This window comes from Scyliorhinus canicula, chromosome 26 (genome assembly GCF_902713615.1).
Source record: "Scyliorhinus canicula chromosome 26, sScyCan1.1, whole genome shotgun sequence".
NCBI classification, from domain to species: domain Eukaryota; kingdom Metazoa; phylum Chordata; class Chondrichthyes; order Carcharhiniformes; family Scyliorhinidae; genus Scyliorhinus; species Scyliorhinus canicula.
Window position 1 is genome coordinate 17,521,808 of NC_052171.1, and position 18,487 is coordinate 17,540,294.

The following is an 18,487-nucleotide window of genomic DNA, read 5'->3' on the forward strand; positions in this document are numbered from 1 at the left end:
TTCACAGGGAATTAACTGCTAACATTTATTAGCGTGCAGTAAAGTATCCACAAACGGCATGTGCGCATTGAAACAATCTCGGGGTGTGCATGCCAAGTGTGTTTACCCCTCCGGCTTGTGCACAGTCAGTGGCCAGGCCACTCTGCCCGTGCACAGGAATCTCTCTCCTGCATGCCTGGCACACAACTGCCCTCCCTACCGGACGGGAACCCTGCTTCCATTAGGAGGCCAAGTTCTCCCCTCCGGAGCTCACTTGATGGGCAGTGCTGCTGCTGCTGATGGGCTGCCAAGAGTGAATTGTGAGATGACAATGCGCTAAAAAAAAATCCAAAGTATCATAATAGTACCGAAAAGGGAGCGGCAAAGTGATTTTTCACAAACTTCTCAAACTGGTACCCCCCCCCCCCCCCCCCCAACATCTGATAATCGACCTTGTATTTTGCTTGCTGGGAGTACAGTTCAAAATATAATAGAAAAGTGTTGAACTGAAATTACTCAATCGAGGGCAACTTTGAAGTCAAGGAGTAGTGCTGAACCGGGGATTCGCTTTTGGCTTCAGATTGGGGGGTGAGAGACTTACAAAGTCTGTTCCCAAAACAGTCACTGAAGATTGACACTGCTGCCACGGAACGGTTTCTTTAAAACAAGGTGAGAGGAGCTGTTCGGAACACAGCCTCTCGGGTCACTGCGATCCAGTCATTGAAAAATCGATGCAGTGTCCTGCAGCACTCAGATCCAGAGAAATAGCGGGCAGTGAAAAATAGAGGCTGTGCTCACCTTGCACAGTTCACAGCCCTGATTCATTCCGCAGACTGCTCGCCCCCCCCCCCCCCCCCCCCCCCCCGGGCACTGCCAGCCTCTCGGATACAGGAGGAATGCTTCGGCTGGGCCAATGCATCCGTTCCCCATCTGGCATCACATCCTCCCCCCCCCCCCCCCCCCCCCCACAGTTTGACAACTAACTGCATGCAGGCTGGGACTGCGGTGACACAAGTGAATCAGTTCAGTGTCAGGACAAATAAGAGGGCACAAACTGGTGAGCGCTGGGTGAAGAGTTGAGTGTGAATTTCGGGTCAGGTTCAAGCTACCACACAAGCGGCAGGGTGCAGGCTCTTGCCATGAACTTAGTGGCTGTCACTTCTGTCCGGACCTCGCACACAGACACTCATCTCTGCCAGAGGGGACAGACAGGTCCCCGGGAGAGCAACGCTTCACAGTGCACTGCATTGCCAACCAGGGAACAAGCGACAATTCACACCCTCACCCCCCCTTTCTCTCCTTACCCTTCTCGCCTCGACTCGTGGCGCAGATAGCCCCGGGAAGCAGCCAGCACCACCACCACCAGCAGCAGCAGCAGCAGCATCCCGACAGCACTTTCCTCATGGTTCCCTCAGAAGCGGGAAAAGCTCCTCAAACCCCGCGGCTGCTTGAAGTCTGACGGCGGTCCGGCAGGCGGCGGCTCTCTCCCCCCCACCTCCTGCCCAAACTCGGGGCTCCAGCCCGCCAGCCAGCCAGCCTGCCAGCGAGGCGCCCGGCTTCTCCCTCGCTTTTTTTTGGCGGGGCGGGGGTCCAGCCTGACGGACGGCCGGCTCCTCCAATCAGCGGCGTGCTGCAGGTATCGGCCTTCCATAGGTGGAACATTCAGACAGCGGGCATCCAATGGGAGGGTGTGTGGGTGGAGCCTGTTCCAGGCCCCGCCCCCCTGGCCTCCCGCGGAGCGGCGTGCCTGTCTGCAGCAGCCGGGCTGCAGGAGCTGCTGCTCTGTGTCCCTCTGTGTGCGTCTCTCCGCTCAGCTGAAACCTGTTGCATTCGCCCCGGCGCCGCGACCTAAATGCTGCCCCATCCCTGAAACCTCACCTCAAAAAGGACACTGCCACTCACAACAATCAGCCACCTATTTATTTATTTTTAAAAACATTCTTTTAATCATGAATGGTGATGTAATTTACATTTTTTGATGTAAAGTGTCAGATTTTCAATGTACACAACATGAATCCCACTCAGACGAGGTGACAAGACCGATCTGAGTACATGGTGCATCATTACTCGAGGTGCTCTTTAACCCCGGACAAAATACATACCAGTATCAATAAAGTAAGCCAGACTGGTGTAACCATCGTATTACAACCCTTTAGTTGACGATGAACATTGTGTATTGCACTAGCTGAGTCGAGTTCAGCATGGCAGTGACTGGATTGGTAATTAATGTTACACCGTGCGTATTGCACAGCGACACTTTGTCTCACCTCTCTGTGAGTCAGAAGGTAGGAGGATCAATCACACAACTCGAGCTGTTTTTGCTGCGAGTGCTGTCTCTGAGGAACATCCCTCTAATGAGATGTTAAACCGAGGTCTGATTTGGCTGTTCAGGTGGAAGTTGAAAGGTTTCTGGGCACCAAAGGAAGGGGAGATGCCCCCAATGAAAATGCCCAGCATGCCTCCCTCGATCAACACCAGGGAAAAACACTTACATTTAAATACCGCCTTGCTTGATCATCACAAGTCATCTTTAAAACCAGTGACGGACTTCTGAAGCTCTTTCAGTGTTGTAAAGTAGGAAATACAGCAGCAAATGCGCACACGGCAAGCAACGTGCCGATGGTCAGTTAATCTATTTTTTATGGCGTTGTTTGGGGGGCAACTATTGGACAGGCTCCCAGAGCCAATACATTGCTCTCCTTCGCAACAGTGTCATTTGCAAAATACATGAGAGGGTAGACAGGGCCTAAATTTAACATCTCACCAAAAAACAAACTGGACCGGCCATATAAATACTGAGGCTACAAGAGCAGATCAGAGGCTGGGAATTCTGCAGAGTAACTCACCTCTTGACTCTCTCAAGCCTGTCCACCACCTACAAACCACAAGTCAGGAGTGTGATGGAATGGTCTCTATTTCCTCAAGAAGCCGGACACCATCCAAGACAAAGCAAACTGCATGTTTGACATCCCATCCACCACCTTCATCATTCTCTCCCTCCATCACTATCGCACAGTGGTGCAGTGTGTACCATATGCAAGATCCTGTGCAGCAACTCATCAAGCCTCCTTCGGCAGTAGTTTCCCAATCTACAGAAATTATCATCTAGAAGGACAAGGGCAACAGGTTCATGGGAACACCAGCAACTTCAAATTCCCCTCCAAGCCACACACTATCCTGACTTGGAAATATATTGCAGCTCCTTCACTGTAACTGGGTCAAAATCCTGGAACTCAGGCAGCACGGTGGCCTAGTGATTAGCACAACCGCCTCATGGCGCTGAGGTCCCAGGTTCGATCCCGGCTCTGGGTCACTGTCTGTGTGGAGTTTGCACATTCTCCCCGTGTCTGCGTGGGTTCCGCCCCCACATCCCAAAAATGTGCAGAGTAGGCGGATTGGCCACGCTAAATTGACCCTTAATTGGAAAAAATAATTGGGTAATCTAAATTTATAAAAAAAAAAAAAAAAAAAAAAAAAAATCCTGGAACTCCCTCCCTCACAGCACTGTGGGTGGACCTCCACCACATGGACTGCAGCAGGGCAAGAAGATGGCTCACCATCACCTGATAAGTGATTTCAAAAGGGAATTGAATGAGTACTTGAGGACATAAACTTGCACGACTATGGGGGCAGAGCAGGAAAACAAGACTTGACTGGATTCCTCTATAGAGCTGGAATGCTGCCAGTGGGAATGTGATAAATGCCTGGTTCATGGCTCGTGTTATTATTTCAGACGTAATGTTTGGTTCCGGGAAGATTGAAGATTAATTGTAAAAAATACAAGAATTGCAACCAAAGCATTATGGAGTCTTATTACTTAAAAGGTTGGGACCATATTGAGTAAAAGGGTTAACAGCTAAAAGGATAACATCCTAAAAAATAGCAGGTGGGCTTACCTGCTGGAGAGGACAGTAAGAAGTCTTACAACACCAGATTAAAGTCTAACATGTTTGTTTCAAACACTAGTTTTCGGAGCAATGCTCCAAAAGCTAGTGTTTGAAACAAACATGTTGGACTTTCACCTGATGTTGTAAGACGTCTTACTGTGCTCACCCCAGTCCAGCGCCGGCATCTCCACATCAATTTATCTGGGTGTTTGCTGGGGCATACGGGTGAGGTTGTAGTTTGGACCTCTTGTGGTTTAGAACATAGAACATACAGTGCAGATGGAGGCCATTCTGCCCATCGAGTCTGCACCGACCCACTTAAGCCCTCACTGCCACCCTATCCCCGTAACACAACAATCCCTCCTAAACTTTTTGGTCACTCGGGAATTTATCATGGCCAATCCACCTAACCTGCAAGTCTTTGGACTGTGGGAGGAAACCGGAGCACCCGGAGGAAACCCACGCAGACACGGGGAGAACGTGCAGACTCCACACAGACAGTGACCCAGCGGGGAATTGAACCTGGGACCCTGGTGCTGTGAAGCCACAGTGCTAGCCACTTGTGCTACTGTGCTGCCCATGTTTGCACAGAGATGCCCTGAGAGCTACGAGTAAGCTCCAGACAATTAAGCCTCAGGAGAAGTCCGGGGAAGTGAGATGGTGGCAAAAGGCACAGGTTTTATGCTGGAGAGTTAGGACTCAAAAGAAGCATTGGAAGCAAGTTACAGACCGGTGCAGCTGGTAAATGGAGTTCCTAGAAACCCTGGGCAATGCCATGTAATTAAGCTAACAGTTTGCAAAATAGATGGAATTGTACCAGAAATCAAGAGTGGGGGTGCAACTTTGTGCATCCCGTGGAATGCAGTCTCACAAGGAGAGATTGAACCATTGGGACGTGAGCAGTCATTGAGGCAGTCAGAGTCAGAGTGACTTTTGAGGGAATGCAGAGGCTAGATCTTTGAAAATTAAGAGCTGAAATCTCTCCTGAGGGAGGCAGAGCTTTCCTGAAATTTTCTAACCAACAATGGCCACTGACATCTGGGTTGCTGAGAAATTCACGAGGTCTGTCTAAGTAGCATCTGCCATTTGATGTGCCGTGTGGTGTGTTTGATCACAGTTTTCCTGTTAATTCACATTTATCTTATACTCTAACATGCAGAATTAACATAAGATAAATATTGTAAATTGTGATACTTTTCTTAGTTTTACACTAAACTTTATTTTGTTTGTTTAAAACAATGGTATATTTTGGTTTTATTCTCCGAGTGGGGAACTGGAATTGAAACATTTTCTACGTTGAACAAAGGGTACTGGTTTCTAACCCAATCGTAACAGGACAGATGATCTCCTTCTGTGCCTTAAATATTCTTAGTACCAGGTTTTCAAGTTGGACCACATTTGGTGGCTTTTAAAAAGGGCAGGTGGGAAGCAGGTGCAGAAGTCTGTGCAGATAATATTTTTGCGAGCAGGGTGTGAATCAGACAGGCAGGAAAACAAAACTCAGTTGGTATTAATGTTGCAAATGCTGTGGCAACTGAGTGCATGCTCTTGTTAGGATCAACAGCACCTGTGACGAATTGGAGAAAGGTTCGGGTACATCTATCAGAACCAGTTTCCCCCTGTCTGGGGGAGAAACTGTGTGAAAGGGAAAAGTATTCTGCACTTAGGTTTATTCACACAAAATCAAGTATAACATCTGTTGACGCCAAACTGACTCCAGCTTATTTCTTTATCAGATGTTTCCTCAGCAAAATAACAGCAGGGAAATTTGAAATTAGTGCTGAGTTCAAAAATATCCTACTTCACTTTACCAAGGGTTTTAACTCAGAGTGAGAGTCACAGATTTAAGGGGGAAAAAGTCAATACTCTTGAAGGATGGATAGGTCTGTTTAAGTGTCATTATCTGGAGTTATTTAAATCCACATCCCTTTAAACATGAAAAAGGATGCAGTTGTCAGAGTATTTTTTTAAAAAGCTGCTGGATTGCTTTGATTGACTGGTCATCTGGTGTAAGTTAAAAAATCATTACAATATATCCCGCACTTTCAACAGAGTTTATTGCTGAAATTTCCCTAGGGTTGATATTACAGCTTAACCCATTATGAATGTTTGGTTGAGTTTCAAAAGTCCCAAATGCACTTGAAACGATTGAGTTTTAAGAGTCTATTCAATGACAGGACTCGCGTATTAAATGCGGTTACTGAATTGATGTATGGTTGTTTTTTATAGCAGATTGACTACTTGAGGGGAATTAAAATCTTTGAATGAAAGTTTTTCTATATCATGTGCACGTGAGTGAGAGCTCTATTAGATTGTTGGAACTTTATATTTTCTTCATCTTTACATGGTTCCTGAGGTCCGCCTACTGTGAATACTGGATGAGTGGCTAAATACGAGATGAGTGGCTATGGAAGTGAAACAGTGGATATGAGATGGCATGGCAGCTGTGAGTGGACAAGGAAGGGTATAGAGGTGGGTGGAGAAGGGAGTTGGCATGAGATAATGAAGGGGGCATAGAGAATGGGTGGAGGGTGAGGGAAGGTGAGGGCTAGCGGGCAAAGCCTATACCAACTGGACAAAAGTGGCACAATAGTGTATCCACAAGAGACACAAGTCAAATATAACATTGTATGCTTCGCCAACTTTTTAAACTTAAAAAAAACCCAATTCAAACACGGTAGCACATTGGCTGGCACAGTTGCTTCGCAGCTGCAGGTTTGATTCCTGGTTTGGGTCACTGTCTGTGTGGAGTCGGCACATTCTCCCCGTGGGGCCGTGGGTTTCCTCCGGGTGCTCCGATTTCCTCCCCCTGTCCAAAGATGTGCAGGTTAGGTGGATTGGTCATGATAAATTGCCCCTCAGGTGTGCAAAATAGGTTAGGTGGAGTTATGGGGATGGAGTGGAGGGGTGGGTTTAAGGGGGGGTGCTCATTCTAAGGGCCAGTGTAGGCTCGATGGGCCGAATGGCCTCCTGCTGCACTGTAAATTCTATGATCCTATGAAATCAATCCAGGTGAAACTGGTCGAGCAAAGGCTATCTGACACTTCCACAGTACAGCTGTGTGCGATTGCCTTAAGATCGCGCTCTACTTTGATTTGGCACGACACGGAACCCAGCTCTAGTGCATCTTAAAAGGTTCTGAGACTATCAGGTACATTGGGGCCTCACGGTAGCATGGTGGTTAGCATCAATGCTTCACAGCTCCAGGGTCCCAGGTTCGATTCCCGGCTGGGTCACTGTCTGTGTGGAGTCTGCACGTCCTCCCCGTGTGTGCGTGGGTTTCCTCCGGGTGCTCCGGTTTCCTCCCACAGTCCAAAAGATGTGCGGGTTAGGTGGATTGGCCATGCTAAATTGCCCGTAGTGTAAGGTTAATGGGGGGATTGTTGGGTTACGGGTATACGGGTTACGTGGGTTTAAGTAGGGTGATCATGGCTCGGCACAACATGAAGGGCCTGTTCTGTGCTGTACTGTTCTATGTTCTATGTTCTATTTCTTGGACATTTCCTAACTCGCCCCGAGTGGGTCACACACTTGGCTCCGATCAGAAAGTTGGGAGTTCAACTTTCACTCCAGCGGTTTGAGCACCAAATTGAGACGAACATTTCAAGGCTGCGACTGAGACAGCCTCACACTGCTTTCAGATGAGGCATTAAACTGAAAGCCCATCTGTTCTTTCAGGCTGGTGTGAAAGATCCCATGGACCTTTTCAAAGGCGCGCAGAGTGGATTCGACCAACGTTTAATCCCACAACCAACAGGACGGAAAGCAAACGGATAATCTGGACCTTGCTGCTGGTGAGGCCTCGTTGTGTGCAAGTTAGCTGCCATTACTTTCTGCTTCACAATAATGACCGTGCTTCAAAAAATATTCATTGGATGCAAAACGCTTCGGGACATCCTGAGGTTGCGAATGGCACTTTGTGAATGCAAGCCTGTTCTTCCTTCCCCCTTTCTCTCTGACAGCTAGCGTCTTGATGGTGTGAACTTTCTCACTTGCACTCTCAAAATGCTTAAAATCCACCATCCGCGGACACGATGTGCACAGATCTCTCTTTCTGCTGACGACAAGAGTGAAGATCACAGGCAGCCAGTATGAATTAAATGTTGCTGGCTTTGAATGCCTATTGTAGCGGATAATCTCAGAGTGGGAGTCACAAATTTCAGGGAAAGGTTTTTCAATTTTTCAATTATTCCCCTTGCTGTTATTCTGAAATTATGAATTGTTTTTCCCTGTTGGGCTCTACATTATTTAAAAATATTTCCCCAGATCACTGTAATATGGAGTGAGAACTTTCCTCCCACGTGTCCTGTCGAAACACAGTCTGTTGGGTTTTATTTTGTGATGTAAAGCATTTACTTGGATACTGCAAACATGTCAGTCTCCTACGCTTCAAAACAAACAAGCACACTGCCACACAGGCTGCTAGTAAAATCCAGCTGTTGTACTTTCACTGGCTGATTTGCTCCTGTTGCTTTCCCCACGTATGCAGAGAAACAGACACAAGAGGCACTATCCCCTCGTAAGTACAGTCCACTGCGAGGCCTGTAGTTCCTGCACCACCGGTTGCAGTCGGAAATGTGAGGAAGGCACCGACAGCATTACTTTGTGGATATCTGCCATTGGGCGGAGGCTGCCTGTTCGATGACACTGCAGGTCTGCGTGGAGCCCAGTCATGTGAAACATTATCTCTGGCACTGAATGGTCAATTCAGTTCGCCCATTGTTCTTATATTATTTGAAGAAACATCCAAATACACAGGATTACACAGGACAAATGGCACAGAAACAGGCCATTCGACCCAACAAATCCATGCTGTTCTTTATGGTCTACGCGAGCCTCCTCCCATCTTTCTTCTGCAAAGAGCCGTGTGTTGTGATTGGGGTGTCGAGCTGAAGGACACAGCTTCATCTCTTACGAATCTAGAGACTATGAAGGCCTCCCTGGTCTTCCTGGCTTGTTGGACCCTTGCCGCCACCAGTCCTCCATCCTACAGGTCCTTGGGCTCATCCTCCAGCTCTTGCTCCTCCTCATCATCCAGCATGTTGCCCCACTGCTGTGCCAGGTTGTGGAGGGCACAGCCGACTACCACAAAACAGGAGACTTTCTAAGGGCTGTACTCGGTCCAGACAGCGAAACCCCATTTTTTAGCAGCCTGATGCACCACTCAATGATAGAATGGGCGGCAGCGAGGGCCTCATTGTAACGGGCCTGTGCCTCACTCTCAGGCCTCCGTACTGTCATCATCCGCCATGGCCTCAGCTTGTATCCCTTGTCACCCACATGCCAACTCATCATCCTGGGGTGATCCTCAAAGACACTGGGATCTCAAGTGCCCCAGGATGTATTGATCATGCACACCCTTTCTGGGTGAGATCCTAATCATGCAATTGGGAGGGGACATGGAGAATGGCAAACTGTTTGATCGCCTGACGGGGATCCTATTTTTGGCCTCCCATTATTCACTCAATGAAACGGGATTGGGGTTGGGCGCAGAGGTGCCCCCAGAGGTGTCGAACATATTAAACATAGGAGAAAACAGATGGAAAATAACTATTCAGCTCATTGAATTTCACTCCTCTCCCACCACACCATTCAATTTTATTACAAAGAAACCGATCCTCTTTGCTTTCCGAAGCATATTCTAAACATACCTCAACGAGTAAGGAATTTATTTCCGATGACTATTTTAAATTCACTTTTCACTTAATTATATTCATATCGTCTGGTCCTATCTTCCAGGCTTACTTCAAGGAAAAAAATCAATTTATCTGCACCTTTGAATATGTTCTGAATCCCATTGAGGAGATCTTCTCTCACTGTCTCTCTAGACCGTGAAGCTAAAGCTTCTCGAATATTTCCTCAGTGATTCTTTACACTTGGGCTTGATAGTGGCAAGCTTTTCTAGCCTCACCATGAGAAGTCTTGGGTTCAGCATGCATCCTGTCCGCTACATTCTCAGTCATCAGAATGAGCTGGCAAGGCGAGGAGTATTGAAACTGTGCTGACATCCCTTCAGGCCACCAGTGCAAATGACACATTCAGTCCGAAAGGTCTTTTCTAGAGGTTTATGAAAGAGGCGGTGTGGTAGATGTGCGATTGCGAAACTAAATGTGCGTTCTGCCATCAACAGGCAGTGAGAACACATTTGTTGAGTAACTATAATAAATCTCTATCAATTATTCCACAAGAGACCCAGAAATGACTCAGGAATAATCCTAGGAGTGGAGAGCTTTGGGGACTCCAGATTCACCACCATCTTTTCCTCACGATGAAAATGCACCTGCAGAATAGGATTGAACACACCTCGCCAGAATCAGGTGGACAAAAGAATCCTGGATGTTTAAGAGTGAGCCGCTTGTGGGCTGCATGGGGAGCTGAGGAAGCTTAGTGCAGTGAAGTGCCCTGTTCTGTGGGCAACCACACAGACATTTTGTTTCAAGACCGCCATCCAATGCCACGCAGTTGACAATTTTCCCAGACGAAAGGGTAATCAGAGAGACACACAACCTCCACCCTCCTCTGAACAGCGGCTCAACAAGGCTAGACGCTGGCCAAACCTGTCCTCATGACTGCTGTTCAACAGTTCCCTGATCCAACCCCACTAGCAACACAATCCCTCATTGGCCAAAGAGGGATATTGACCCCAATTGGACCTCACCACGCCTGAGAAAAAAAATGACTAAATACCATCCAAAGTCCCAGCCCAAGGAGGGACAGTTTAACCCAAGAAATAACAGTAATAATATGTACTCACACCACACATATAGATTTCTTTGCTGGTTAATTTTTCAGAATAAATCACTTCTGTTAAAAACAGGGGATATGTTTAAATATTCCAAACACTGAACCTATCATATATTGTCACTGCAGTTTGTGTGTTTGATGTCAGTCAGGAAGAATGGAACAGTCTTTTGCTTCAGTAAATCAAACTAAAATCACATGTACTAGTCCAATTTGATAAGTAACCTGCCTCATTCCCCTCTCGGCTTGTGTTCTGAATCGAACAATAATATGTGCTTTGAATTTGCACACTGATTCCACCTGACACCATGTAAATTAAGCTTTTGACTAACAGTCAATGCCATTGTGGTGCCAGCATGTCACAGATGAGCGCACTTCTCTTCCGATCAAAGGGAACACTCGGCGCATTTTTGCAGCTGCTACTTGTTTTCCCCTTTTGTCACTGAAGAGACTCTGCAGCAATAATTTAAAGACATTGTAAACTATTATCCGAAAATCATCCAGCTAGATGTCGCTGTGTATGATGTGCTGCTGTGTGAAATTTGGTACAAACCCAGTACATGTCGACAACCAGCAGAGCTCAGGGCCTTTTTAATGCAGGCCAACTGTGGCTCGTTAAAATTAAACCTCACAATTGGCATTCAGTGAAATTGAAGGGAAGCAGAACTGGCAAATTAAGCATTACATTCACTGATTTTTAAAGCAATTTGTAGAACGGCACCTCAATGCTCTTTCTATGTGGAGATGTCTTCGTAGAGCAGATTTCAAAGTATTTTTTTGTTCCTCACTCATCCACCCTCTTTCCCACCTCATCTCCTCAGGAAACATTAACACTTTGTGTGGTAGTTTTAAAAACACCAGTCCCCCTGTGGCAGCATAGTCTGGCAGAAATCATTGACCAGTCACATGGGCAGCATGGTAGCACAGTGGTTAGCACAGTTGCTTCACAGCTCCGGGTCCCAGGTTCGATTCCCGGCTTCGGTCACTGTCTGTGCGGAGTCTGCACGTCTTCTCCATGTCTGCGTGGGTTTCCTCCGGGTGCTCCGGTTTCCTCCCACAGTCCAAAGATGTGCAGGTTAGGTGGATTGGCTACGCAAAATTGTCCTTTTCGTCCAGAAAAGGGTGGGTGGGGTGACTGGGTTACAGGGATAGGGTGGAGATGTAGGCTTAAGTGGGGTGCTCTTTCCAAGGGCCAGTGCAGACTCGATGGGCTGAATGGCCTCCTTCTGCACTGTAGATTCTATGATTCAGTCACTGCCGTTGGTATGATGAAACCGCGCTTGTCACATGGACCATCTAGTTTAAAAAGTGCCTGTCAACACCCGTATATAATGTTCTTCAGTGTGTTTATTCTTCACAAATATCTACCACTGTCACTAAACAAGGAAGTAACATACACAAACTTTAAAAACTTCTATTTTCATCTCAGAATTTTTCTGACAAATTAAAAAATAATCCCATCAGCGAATAGTCTTCCACTTAGGACAGGCGCTGCAGAGTATATGATAGCAACAAAAAAAATCTCTTGCGCAAGAAAGATTAGCTCTGAGGAATTAATAAACAAGCAATCAAAAAGGTTCAAGTTCCCCCTGTGGACAGTAAATGGCAAATCGGTGCAGGAGCAGTCAGGGTGGAGGGAGGAATCGAGGACTGAAACAAAGGAAATCTGTTTCAGTCGTGCTGGGAGCTCATTGCCATCCACCAAAACAGCCATATGGAGATGCACAACATCTCATCCTAAGGAGCAAACAATGACACAGCCACTTAGTAAAGCACTGCAGTGCCAGGTTAGGTTCAGTACGCAAACTTGTCATTGGTGCTTGAACCCAGAGTCAAGAATGGCACCCATTTCCTCTGAAGCTGAACAACTTCAGCTTACCTGTTCATTCCTCAGTGCTATCTCTCTTACGATAGAGATGATTTTTGTTGCTTTCCTCTGCATTGCTCTGCTAAGTGAAGACCACGTGCCTGCAGGACTATTTTTTTATTTGGTACAAGACTTACCAAGTAACCTAACACCTTGATACTGCCCTCATTCTTCTCTGTTTAGAGGGAGAGAGGCAGAGGGAGAGAGAGAGAGAGGGGGGGAGGGAAGAGAGAGAAGGAAGGAAGGAACGAACGAAGGAACAAACAATAACAACAGCAACAGGAAGGTGGCTGCAAAACAAGGTGGGAGTAAAGCCCCTTTGTACTGTTTGTTTGCTGGGCCCCTCCCGGGCTGACACCAGCAGGGAGGAGACCGGTTCCATTGGGTGGTCGTTCTGGGGTGGAGCACAGACTGTATTTTGCTGAGCCCTACTTGGGCTGAAGACTTCTTCAAAACCAGCGTCACTTACCTCAGTGTGGTGACCTAGGGTGGGAGCATGGACTGTGTTTTTTTTTTGATAAATTTAGAGTACCCATTTTTATTTCCAATTAAGGGGCAATTTAGCGTGGCCAATCCACCTCGCCTGCACATCTTTGGGTTGTGGGGGTGAAACCCATGCAAATACGGGGAGAATGTGCAAACTCCACACAGTCAGTGACCCATAGCCGGGATAGAACCTGGGACCTCGGCGCTGTGAGGCAGCAGGACTAACACACTGCGCCACCGTGTTGCCCATGTTCTTTTTTGCTGGGCCCCCTCCTGGGCTGAAGATCCCCAATCTTCCCAACCTCCAGCTTCACCCGGAGTCTCTCACCTCGGGAATCATTCCATCTACGGTGCCCTACCCTCCTGTGTTACTGACCTCCTCCAACAGTGCTCCTTGTTCTCTCTTCTCTTCCCTTCCCTGCTTTGCTCCCCCGTTTACCTTCCAAGGGGGAGAGTACATCATTCCACCTCGCTGTTCCCCTGACAACCCCCTTCCCACTATCTATTTCGTCAATTAAATTCCAACGCGATAAAGCCCTCATGGGGTGGGCGTGGCACTTGCCCTGATGGCCATTCCACCTATGCCAGTGGCGGGGCCGACCAGAGCCACCTATGCTGGGGTGGTGGCCTCCTCGGCCTCCACTGCTCCCGCAGCCCCACTACCTGTTCGATTGCTGACCCGAAAGCTTGGAGTAAAGTGCTACACTCACCCCACCGTCACTATAGAGGTGTGCGTTCGCGTAATGGCCGGGGTCATCTGCCCTTTGGCCATTGTGGCCGCCTCTCGAATGTACGGGAAATTCGTGCTCTTCCTGAGGGCCGAGAGGGTGGTTCACCTCATCCTTGAAAAGAGGCTCGCGGTGGGCGGGACCTATTTGGCTGTGGACCCTCTGGAGGCCACCCGAGCGGGTCATATTGTCCAATGTCCTGCCTTACCTCCCTACCGAGCTCCTCCTCCCCAGCTCCAATTACTGGGGGAGGTTCGTTCTGAGGCAGCGCCGCTCCCTCTCGGCCTGAAGGACGCACCCCTCAGGCACATCTGCTCCTTCCGGCGCCAGCCTTTCATCAGTTTGGCCCGGGAGGGGGGGATTCGAGGTCTCCCATCCAGGGGAGACCTTCTGCATCTTCTGGTGTGCAGATGGCGTGCGGTGCCACACCTGCAAGAAGGTGTGGTACATGCGGAAGAACTTCCCCGCTTCCAAAGCCACCACTGACACCAAGGTGGCTGCGAGTGGCACCGCCGGCCCCTCCCCCTCCATTGGCATTACCACCCCGACCCTACACCATGCTCGCGCAGATTGGCTGGACGGCTGCCGGAGTGGAGGAGGGAGGGCATCCACCAGGCCGCAAGGCCCGAAAGAAGGTGGTGATCGGCTGCAAATACCCCCAACCCCAGACTCCTGGCTGGTCCGTGGCAGACGGACCCCCTCCCAGAGGAACGTAGGCCTTTCACCTAGAGCAGGACCAGCCTCCTCTCTTTGGGAGTCCATCTTTGCCCGGCTGAGGAATCCTGGCTGGCTAACAGGCAGGAGCTGGAGACCAAGGTCGCCGCTTGCTTGAGACGCTGGACAGGACTGCTCCGAGTGCTGTCTTACAGGGGTCGAGTTCTCGTTAAACCAGCTGATAGCCTCCATGTTGTGGTACTGGCTGGTCACTTTGACCCCTCCCCCTGTCTTTGTCAAAAAGATCCAGAGAATGCTCGTAGAGTTCTTCTGGGAGAAGAGACTGCACTGGGTCACTGTGAAGTTCTGAGTCTCCCGCTTAGGGAGGGCAGCCAAGTGCTGGTGTGCCTGCGCACCCAGGTGGCGACCTTCCGCCTTCAGACCCTCCAACGATACCTTTACGTTGAGCCCCCTCCATGATGGTGTGCCCTGGCGACGCATTTCTTCCGGCAAGTGCACGGCCTGAATTAGTACCGCAGGGGTTGGGGTGCTTTGTTGACCCCTTTAATTGCACTCTTATTTGATGTTTTTTATGTTTCCGTTGATCTTTGTTATGTTTGGGCAGTGCCCCAAACAGGCCCGCCCCTTTTTTGCTTTATCTCTCAGTTTGTTTTCCTTTCTTCTGTTTTGTTGGTGGATCTCAAAAGAATGGCCAATCCACTTACCCCGCACATCTTTGGGTTGTGGGGGTGAAACCCCTGCAGACACGGGTAGAATGTGCAAACTCTACATGGACAGTGATCTAGAGCCAGGATTGACAGCACATCCCAAACCTGCAAGCTCTATCTCCTCGAAGAAGAAGGGCTGCGGCTGCTTGGGAATACTGTCGGAGAAATCACGAAAATGAAAAGCAAGGGGTGGGATTCTCCGTCCCGCCAGGCCCGTTTTCTGCACCCCCCCCCCCCCCCCCCCCCCCCCCTCCTCCTGCCAGAAGTGGGATCCTCCATTCCGGCAGCATGTGGCCATCCCATGCCATCGGAAAACCCATGGGCGTGTGTGGGAGAATCCCGCCGATGGAGAATCCCGCAGAAGGAAATCCAGTAATTGGGAATGTGTCCTGATGGTTGTATGTTTTAAAAAAACAAACTGTTTAAAAATGGAAACTGTAGTAGAGACAGGTTGGCTGGGCTGGCGGAATGAGTGCTTTGATACGTTGTTAAGTGTCTTCATATATTGGTCATAATGTAAATAGATGTTTACCTCAGACAAGTTAGCAACAATGGAGGATAGAATCTCAAAGGTGGAAGTAAAGATGTTAGAAGGTATGACGGTGGCCCGGATGAGCAAGTTTTTTGGGGTAGAGGACAGGTGTGCGACGTGCGTGGGAAGCCCAACAAATTATGTCCACATGTTTTGGGCATGCTCGAAGCTTAGAGGGTTTTGGCAGGGTTTCGCTAAGGCAATGTCCGTGGTCCTCAAAACACGGGTGGTGCCGAGTCCGGAGGTGGCAATCTTTGGAGTGTTGGAAGAGCCGGGAGTTCAGGGGGCGAAAGAGGCCGACGTCTTAGCCTTTGCCTCCCTCGTAGCCCGGAGATGGATCTTATTAATGTGAAGGGACTCGAAGCCCCCGAGTGCAGAGACCTGGGTTATTGACATGGCTAGGTTTCTCAGTCTCGAGAAAATAAAGTTCGCTTGAAGAGGATCAATGGTCGGGTTTGCCCGGAGGTGGCAGCCGTTCGTCGACTTTCTCGGGGAAAATAGAAATTTCAGCAGAAGCAGAATTCCAAAAGTGCGGGTGGGGCGGGGGGGGGGGGGGGGGGCAGACTGGTTTGTTTTCTTATTGTTGGGGTGTGTGACGATTGGGATGGGGGTGGAAATGCTTATTGTACCATGTTTATGTCACTGTTAGTTATAATGATAAATACTTGCAAATACCCTAATAAAAATATTTAAAACCAAAAAAAAAGTTAGACGGTAATTATGTGTGATTTTTGAGAAGATTCATTCAGTTAAGGAAAGATGAAAAGAGAAACCAGTATTGTTTTGTTTTCATGTATGTTCCTCGTCAGAATAAGGTCACTTTAAGAGTCCGAACATGTGACATATTGATGACATCACCTGCCGTTTGCACGGAAAGAGGGCACTCAATCCTTTTATCCGGTCGAGGAAACACATTTCCAATAAAACTCTTTGTTTGTACCTTTATTCTCTGCTATATTTTAAAAATACCACCAGTATATCAGGGGCAAGTGCACCCTATGCAAGCTAGCTGTTTTTGTGAATACGGCCCACAGCAGGAAGCTGTGTCAACTCCCAACAAGCTGGGCTTCAAGAAAAGCCTGTTTGAGAAACCAGTTTCAATAAGTCGGAAGCAACTCCGAAAGATATGTGCCTGGTGTGGTAACCCATGCAAGATTTTGCCAATAGTTTTGGAACCTAAGGGATGTTGTTTGGGGAGACTTAACTCTGAAGTTGGAAAAATAGACGGGTTTGGAACTTGGTAAATTAAAAGATACTGGCTGCAAATCTCCGGTCGTTGAGATTCACTTTTCCCACTGGCAGCGCATTCCCGCCAGCAGGTTTCATGGTGGCATGGGGTGGTGAGAATGGTAAATCCCTTTGATAAGCAGCGGGAAGATAGAATCCAGCCGCTAGCGAATGGGTGCCACAGAACCGGAGAATCTCGCCCACTGTGTGCAGCCATTCAGTGCAACTCCAGCTCACTTACTTGTTATGTGTTTCGTTGTTTTAATAGACATTTTATTTTGTTTAAAGTCTAAAGTTGTCACATCTTCATTCACATTATAGCAAGTTTACCCATTCAAGCGAGAAAGTACCTCGCTGTTTCTTCTTTGTTGCTGGGTCAAAATTCTGGAAGTGTGTCAACAGCAGATGCCCACGTGTGAATGGTGTTAGACTTCAACAATAATTCACTGGCTGTGGGGCAGCCTGAGGAGATGGTGAGATGTTATGTAAATGGCATTTATTTTCTCACTGTTGCATTCAAGGCGTTTTTTTTTGTGCACGCCAAACGGGTAAATGGTGGAATGGTTGCGCAACAGAAAGCAGCCTTTCAGCCCGTTGAGTCCGGGGCCAGCTCTTACAACTCAGCGAGTCCAACTTACCACGACCCCCTTTCTCTTCAAGTGATTACCCAATTTCCCTTTGAAAGCCATGGCTGAATCTACCTCCACTACACGCTCAGACAGTGCACCACTGTCTGCATAAATATGTTTTTTCCTCGGGTCATGGTTTTCTTTTTGCCTTTCGCCTTAAATTGGTGTCCTCTTGTGGTCTACCTGGCCACCAATGGAAACATTTTCCCTACTTGTGTTCTGCCCAGACCACTGATCATTTTGAAAGCAAAAAAGTTTATTTCCTGGATTCTAAATTGAACCAAGGCTGTGGTGGTGCAAGCATTAAATCCTTATCTTTAAACCACCAGGAAATCTATGGGGGATGTGGTCAATGAGCTAGGTTCACTACAGTTAAATTCTAAAAACTTACTTTGAGACAACGTGGAATTTTTCATTTTTCACATTAGCCATCTTCTCTGCATGAGGTTGTCACTCTTGTACTGTCCACCTTGCTGAAGCACCAGGTCCATCCTCAATGTTCTACCTTTCAGGTCCGTAGTGTATCTTTCTGCTCCTCTACCTGGAGCTCTTGAATCATTCTGGACCTGCTTTCAAATGTCACTGTATGATGTTAAATGGGTGGTGACCGAACCACTTCCGTCGGCTGAGCTCCATCGCTGACAGTTAATATCAGCTCTTCTACCAAGACCTCATGCCAAGTCTAAACTCTTCTGCTCTGTCCTGGAGGTCATCACAGCATCATTGAATTCTAATGCAGCCCCTGAACACCATTCGCTATTGGAGAGGAAAGGCATACTGCTTAATCCTGGACATTTTATTTGTATGCTGCATCAGTCCATTGTCCTCTTCTGATGCTTCCTGTTCATGGACTTCCCCGTTTACTTCTTGGAAGATTTAATGGATTCGGCATTCATTGTGATTGGCAGTAGTTTGCTGCACAGAATTACAGGTCACAGCAAGAAGAAACTGCGCCTGAGTTCAAGACTCCAATGGATTGCCATGTCAGGAATTATGGCTCTTGGTTGATTGTTCCCAATTCCGCAAAAA

The 18,487-nt window shown here is 48.0% G+C and overlaps 1 protein-coding gene across 6 annotated transcripts in view; it reads right to left on the reverse strand.

Moving 5' to 3' along the window:
* Positions 1–18,487, reverse strand: part of LOC119957330 (netrin receptor UNC5D-like) — a 464,604-nt gene that overhangs the window by 429,042 nt on the left and 17,075 nt on the right. For 5 of the 6 annotated variants that reach the window (XM_038785223.1, XM_038785222.1, XM_038785221.1 and 2 more), the window contains exon 1: positions 1,284–1,533. The exons of the other annotated variant lie outside the window; for it this stretch is intronic. In XM_038785223.1, the coding sequence (XP_038641151.1) occupies positions 1,284–1,383 (100 nt within the window). In that variant the 5' untranslated portion in view covers positions 1,384–1,533. Of the gene's footprint in view, positions 1–1,283; positions 1,534–18,487 lie in introns of those variants that run through there. 6 annotated transcript variants of the gene reach the window in all.